Here is a 7,504-nt window from a genome sequence, read left to right on the forward strand (position 1 = left end):
ATGCTTGGTTTGGGAATTCAGGAAGAATTTGTTTCTCTTGGTGATTTTGAGGGAACGTTTGTCTCTCTCCCACCCCCCAATCCCCCCCCGCCCATGCTGCCTTAGAAGGGGTCTTGATAGTCCACGCTCCTTTTCAATCGTTTGTAGAAACATAGTTTTGCCTAGTAAAGGTCGGGAGAGATTGTTCAACTGGGTTTCCCACTACATTTGGGTGGGGGAGGTTTTAAGTAGAAACTCCTGGATTTCTCCCGCTGTTCCTCCCTCTGGTGGTCAGGACTTGGAGCTGTACCCATATTGAGGGTGACAGAAATATTTTCATCTCTTATTCTAGAACCAGGAAGCACTTTAAGGCCAGTGGGATGGAGGTTTGGCAGCATTTAGGAGAAAATGTTTTCTTTGTGAGTTATCTTGCCCCGTTTTTCTGCGTAATACAGTTAGTACAATGTAGGTACCATGGGATTTACCTGAGTGTCATGAAAGGCAGGAGCTAATTGCTTGGGGGTTCAGAACCCAGCAGTCCCTGGGGATGCTAATATTTAAAGCAGTGTTACTCTCTAGAGAGTTAAAAAAATGGGACTTAAATCTGTTTTAAATTCTTTGCATTTAACATTCTTTCTTAAAATAGAATGTCTTCCTTTACTGTGGATTATGAAAAGTTTACTGAATCTTCTACTCTTTCAAGGTTGGTAGAGTATTATTTGTATATGTTTGCTCTGTATTTGAGGAAGTTTTCTACGTTATGTTCTGAGAACCTTCCGTCTTGCATCCCATCAGCTCATAGGTAATTAGGACCGCAGAATTGTTAGTGACAGCCTGATCCCTCCCTCTACTATAAGGTTAGTGTGCTTTTTCCTTGTTACCAGAAAATAATTTGGGAGATACTCATTTGATACAATAAAATGCACATTTTTTTTGTGAGCACTTCATTAATGATTTAACATCAGCCCTAGCCTGAATCAATAATTGTATTGGAAGTCTTGAAATGAGTTTGTTTTTCTTTAAATCTGATTCTACATTCATTGTTAGCCTTGTATCATGCCTATTTTGTCCTGTGTTCTTAATTAAACAATTTCCCACTAGTCATCAAAAACTCTTGTGTCTAGTTTATCTCCTGTAATATTCCTGCTAACACCTCACCCGTCGTGCTCTTTCCTAAACTTGATTTTGCATTTATGCTGTTATGCTTTACAGTACATGTCTTTGGTTGGACTGGGGACAGTGTGCTAGGATTAGAGTACTATGACTAGCTTTTAGGAATGGATATTGTTTCAGCTGGTTCATTTTCATGTGATATATGAAGTGGTAATAGTTCACATTCTATGCTTACTTAGGGAGATGACTGGATGTTGGTGTAGTTGGACTGTGAGCCTTCAGAGGACAAGGGAACTAGTGGGGACTAAGAAGAATGTTAGCATAACAAGCCATCTTTTTCTCAGCAGTTTTCCTTTGGTATTTGCAGGATGATATAGTGCATAGGGGTAGGTTTTAGTGACTGTGAGATTGGAGTTCAAATCTCTGCTTCCTTAATTACTAGGTTCAAAAACTAAGTTCAGGGCCCTCCCTGGTGGCACAGCGGATTAAAGCACTGCACTAAGACGCTAAAGCCACTTCAGCACAAGTTCGATGCCCGCCTGCCCCGGAGGTGGCCCACATGGAGCAGCAGACCTCTCCTGTCCTGCCCACTGCTCCCCTCAGCAGTGTACTTCATCTGTCTGCCTGTTCTGCTCCCTGCTCTGTCTCTGGTGAATCCTCTCTCCTTGGCCTGTACCCCAGTTCTGTATGCATAAATAAAAAAAAAAACAAAAAACAAAAACTAAGTTCAGTAAATGAATCTTTATTATCAACATTTATGAACACATCCCACTTAGTTAAATGAACCTTTACATGCAAATTTTATAAATTATGTCTGTCTTCCCAAGAGTGACATCAAATAAATATTAAATAGACTGAAATAAATATAAAAATAAGTGCCTGCCTCATAACTTATAGGACACATACATGTATGTATCATCTTTGGTAGCTTTAATTCCTTTTGTTGTTACCTTATTTCCTGAGATTTTCTCTGCATTATCTTTCAACCCTTTGTGCTGAGTTTTCCATTTGTGTTTATTTTTAATTTCTGGAAATGCTTTTTCATATTGACAATGTTAATATGTAGTCTTTTGCATGTCACTAGTCCATATAGAATACTGATAGCTTTTTGGATTTTTATTTTACATTACCTATTCCTTCATTATCTCTTTCCCTTTTTCCTCTTTAACAATATTCTTTTATATCACTGTTTTAGGGTTGGACTATCTCAGCTCAGCTAAGTTAGTTAACTCTAGTCCATCTGCTTTTCAGGTTATAAAAAATTGTTTCTTAGTCTTCATTTGTTGAAAGTAAGAACTTTATTTTTATTTTTTATAGGGTTTAGAAGGGAGTAAACGGAGTTGTGTGACTGATAAGTCTACCAACGTAATCCCTATCAGGCTGTTGGTTTCTAGACATTAATATTATAGTAAAGCACTGCAGTAATTCTCTTATTTGTGGTTTAATTCTTCTTTGTCATCTCCTTACTTCTGTTAGTATCTATAAAATTGGTTCATCTTTATTTTGTTTCTGACTTTAGAGTGTGTTAAGTAAATACTCACTAAGCATGAAGCTAGCTGGGAGTTTAAATACTTTCCTGGTAATTTCAATTTCTAGGTTCATACGAACCTAATTTTGCTATTAATATCAAATATTTCTTTTTACTTCTTTTTTTTTTTTTTAAGATTTATTTTATTTATGTATACAGAGCTGGTGTACAAGCCAGAGGTGCGGGGCTGGTGAGAGGGTTCACTAGAGGCAGAGTGGGGAACAGAACAGGCAGATCAACAAGGTACACTGCGGAGTGGAGCAGCAGGCAGGTCAGGAGAGTTCTGCCACACCATGTGGGTCATCTCCCTGGCCAGGAATCGAACTTGTGGTGAGGTACCTGTGGTGAGCTTCACTGCTGAGCAAGAACCCATTGCACCACCAGGGAGGGCCCTATTTCTTTTTAATGACTTGAATTGTGAGTTCTGCATAATTGTACATTGACATATGGTTGCTGAATGGCTACTAAATTATTCAACTAATGTTTATAATACTTTAAAGATGATTTCAAGAAAATGGATGATACTGTTACAATTTAAGAATTCAATATTTTTTGCAACTTCTAAAAAGTATGATGGGGTCTCTATGATGGCACAAGGGGTTAAGTCAAAGCACTATGAAGCTGTCCCATAGCCACTGCAGCATTAATTCAATCTCTGGCCAGGGAGGTGACCCATATGGCACAGCAGACCTCTCCTGTCTTGCTCTCTGCTCTCCTAAAAAGTGTATTCTAGTGGATCTGCCTATTCTGCTCCTCTGTACCCCAGTTCTCATATGCATAAATAAATAAATCTTAAAAAAAAAAAAACTATGACACTGAGGGTCCTCTGTGGTGGCATAGGGGTTAAAGTCTCAACGATAGCAAGCTATTGCCATTGCACCAGTTGTGACATGAGTTTGATCCCTGCCAGGGAGCTAACCCACATGGCTCAGCAGACCTCCTTTTTCTTGCGCTGCTGCCGTCAATAATGTATTCATTCAGTAGGTCTGCTTGTTCAGCTGCCCACTGGTATGGGGTGAAGGGGGGAAGTGAGAAGATTCATCATAGACTCTGCTCATGGAATTAAAAAGGCATGCTTCATCTTTTTTTTTAAGTGGATGACTTCAATGAGCTGAGAATAAATAATGCTCTTTAATTTTTTAGGCAAGTTTAAGATAGGATCTAGCACTACTAGAGGATATTTTGGAATCAGCCTTAGCTCCTTTCCAGAAATTGGCATTATCTGGTTTTGGTTTTTTCAAATATAGAAATGACTAAGAGAGTTTATGTGTTAACAGTACTTATATGTCATAATTCAGTTTATTTTAGGTTTGAAATATTGCCTTGCCTTTCAAATAGGCTTTATAAATGTTGGCTTTGTTTTTATAAATTTAGTTATCTAAACAAAAATAGTTTTATGAATTAATTGCTTTTTATGTAGTAGTTTTGAAACAGATTTCTTAATCTGAATCCCCACTCTACCCTTTTCTTCACTGGAGACTTGGGCAAGTTAAGCAGTACTTAGAATGTATATGCCTTTTAAGTCTTAGTTTCCTAATTGATAACATGGGAAAATAATAGTTCCTACTTTCTTAAGTCACCATTTGTGAGTTAATATGTTTATTGATATAGCACCTATTTTACTTGTAACCTGACTATAATAGTTATTCATTTAAATTAGTCAGGAAATTTTTCCCATAGAAATGTTACATAACATGAGGTGTTTAAAATGGAATTATGACTGCCATACGAAGTGAGGTTTTTTTTGTTTTGTTTTGTTTTTTAATGCTTACAGAACTGGGGTACAGGCCAGAGGAGTGGTAGGTGAGAGGATTTACCAGAGACAGTGGGGAACATAACAGCAGATCTGCTGAAATATACTGTTAGAGGGAGCAGTGTGTGGGTCAGGAGAGGGCCTCCTGGCCAGATATTGAACTTGTTCTGCAGTGGCTTCAGAGAGCTTCATAATCCATAAAGCTTCAGAGTGCTTTAATCCATTGCACCACCAGGGAGAGCCCTGAAATGAGTTTTCTTATCATTCAAAACTCCTATAGTTCCTACTTCCTTCACTTTCTTGAGTTTTCAAACAAAAAATATGGAGCCCAGTATGTATAAACTTACCTCAGAGTTTCATCTGTCATTTCTATATACTTATAAACATTTCAGTTGTACCTCTCTTGGCTTTGAGAGAGAAACGATTTCTTATTCATGCTTAGTTTTAGTGCCACCTGTGCACATATCTTCTCTCAGCTGTTTAAAAGCCTTGATCCAGTGTCTATTCACTTAAGATTCTTCAATTATGTCTTTCTGCAGGATCCTTTCCTTTGTCATACCATGCTGATTGTAGGTACACATAATGTTTGTTGAATCTAAAAAGTGGTTAAGAATTGGGGACTTAGGGTTAAAAATACTGAGTTCTTTTTGATTTTTTTAAAAAAGAGATCTATGCAAAATGATGTAAAAATAAACTATTATATTATTAAAAAAAAAGATTTATGTAGACAAGAGCTGGAGTGGAGGCCAGAGATGTGGGGTGGGAATGGGGTGGGCTGTGAGAAGATTTATAAGGGGAGCATACCAGGCAAACTGAAGTACACTGCTGTGGGAAGCAGCCAATGAGACAGGAGAGGTCTGCTGTGCCATGGTTAGTTCCCTGGCCAGGGCTAGAACTCTGCTTATAGCTTCCTAGTGCTGAAATTTAACCCTTTGGCCACCAAGAAGACCCCAAAGCGCTGAGTTTTAGTCCTGTTTGGGCTTATCTCAAGTATTTTCATTAGCTTCTTTTTCCTGATCTATAAATAACACCTCTCCCATCAGATTATTTCCATAATATTACAGAAAACCTCTAGCCTAATGTCTGACAATTCCTGGACACGAACATGAAACATTTAGAAAGACTTAATCATACAGTTATGTTGAAAGAGAATTTGAAAATGACAAAAGATGGTAGGGATATAGGAATTGGATAATATCATAGTTACTTTAGTAGATAAAAATATATAGGGCATAATTATTATATTGGATCCAGGAGAATTATTTTGTTTTAAATTTCAAAGAATGACTTGGAACCTTTTTCATTGTAGTGAGTGAATAGATTAGATCAAGTACTGTAAATTGAGGAAATTTTTTTTTTTTTAAGATTTTACTTATTTGTGCATACAGAACTGGGGTACAGGCTAGAGGCTCAGGGGCGGTGAGAGGCTTCACTAGAGACAGAGTGGGGAATAGAACAGGTAGACCAACGAAGTACACTGCTGAGGGGAGCAGCGGGTGGGCCAAGAGAGGTCTGCCACACCATGTGGTCACCTCCGGGGCAGGTGGGGATCGAACTCATGCGGAAGCGGCTTTAGATTCTCAGTGCTGTGCTTTAACCCGCTGCGCCACCAGGGAGGGCCAATTGAGGAAATTTTTTAAAATAACCACCAAAAATTGGGTAATCAATTTCCATCAAACATTGAAGAAGTAAGCATTGAAGAAGTAAGCATCAAACATTGAAGAAGTAAGCATTAGTAACAGAAAAGGAACAACAGAATGTGTGCCAATTCTTTTCCCTTAAAATTAGATAAAATCACAAAGAATTTTAAATTTCATTTGCTATTTCATTGCAATAAAATGTAATGATAGAACTATTTTTTCTTTTCTGTTTCTTATAGGTTCTTTAACATGGATAAATGTTCAATGGAAGGATTAGAGTTGACTAAACACACTCCTTTTTCGTTAGGGAGTAGTCTCATGGATGTAGGAAATTCATTTGGTGACTCTACAAGTTCTTTAGTCAGTACATCTAGAAATTCATCTTTAGAAGAGGATGATGATGATGTTGTATTTATTGAATCTATACAACCTTCTTCAACTTCTGCGCCAGCAGTAGCTGATCAGAGAAACTTTGCATCATCAAAAAATGAAAAACTCCAAGGAAGTTATTCCATAATATTTCCATCTTCAAGAGATTTGGCGCCTAAGACGGGAAATATAAGTGAGACAATAGTTATCGATGATGAAGACATAGAAACAAATGGAGCAAATAAATATTCTTCCAGTTTTATTGAATGGGGACTTCCTGGAACTAAAAATAGAACCAAAGATTGGGATTTCTCCACTACCAGTCTTTCAAGAAGTAAGGTAAATGCAGAAGTGGGTAATAGTGTTATCACTACAGAATTGACTCTGAAATTCATATTACTAATGTTACAACTTTAGAAACAAGTTATAAGCTCTGAATGCTGAGCAAGATATGAACTTAATGATTATGACTATAGAATACCAACTTGGGAGATATCACTAAAGGACTTCAGTCAAGTAATTTTGGTGTTAATATACAAACATACACCCCATCTTTAACTTCACAGACCAAGACGGGAGTAGAACCTTTTAATCCTGGTAGAATGAATATGTCAGAAGATGTAATACAGAATGGAGGATTTTCAGCTCATCATAGTCCTGGTAAGCCATAAATTATTTTAGATATTTTCCTTCTCGAGTAAGTAAACTTTTGACTATTATTTCTAGTACCTATATCTGGTTTTTTTACATTATATATGTAATATATAGAGATTCTCACAGTTACAGTGTTTCATTTACTAAAACGATATAGTTCACGAGTTTCTAAAGTTCAGAAAAGCTTACAAAATCTTTACATAGAAAGTGTTTAATTAAAAATCTCTGTAAAAGGCCTCCCTGCTGGTACAAGAGGTTAAGTCTCAGCACTATGAAACTATTGACAACCACTGCAGCATAAGTTTAATCATCAGTAAGGAGCTAATAACCTACATGGCACAGCAGACCTATCCTGTCTTGCGTGCTAAATCCCTCATCAGTGTATTTCAGTCAGCCCATCTGCTCTGTTCCCCACTCTGTCTCTAGGCCTGTGCTCCAGTACTTCTGGTAAAAAATAAATAAAACTAT

At 37.4% G+C, this 7,504-nt stretch overlaps 1 protein-coding gene across 3 annotated transcripts in view; it reads left to right on the forward strand.

Moving 5' to 3' along the window:
• Positions 1–624: 624 nt before the first annotated feature.
• ZMYM5 (zinc finger, MYM-type 5) overlaps positions 625–7,504 on the forward strand; it is a 32,354-nt gene continuing 25,474 nt past the window's right edge. Inside the window, exons 1-4 of one of the 3 annotated variants that reach the window (XM_012723385.1) lie at positions 625–682; positions 775–836; positions 6,253–6,721; positions 6,949–7,042. In XM_012723385.1, the coding sequence (XP_012578839.1) occupies positions 6,263–6,721; positions 6,949–7,042 (553 nt within the window). In that variant the 5' untranslated portion in view covers positions 625–682; positions 775–836; positions 6,253–6,262. Of the gene's footprint in view, positions 837–6,252; positions 6,722–6,948; positions 7,043–7,504 lie in introns of all 3 variants that reach the window. The other 2 variants (XM_012723384.1, XM_012723386.1) reach the window with 2 other exon arrangements.

Source organism: Condylura cristata, unplaced genomic scaffold (genome assembly GCF_000260355.1).
Source record: "Condylura cristata isolate star-nosed mole 26May11 unplaced genomic scaffold, ConCri1.0 scaffold00010, whole genome shotgun sequence".
Classification (NCBI taxonomy): Eukaryota; Metazoa; Chordata; class Mammalia; order Eulipotyphla; family Talpidae; genus Condylura; species Condylura cristata.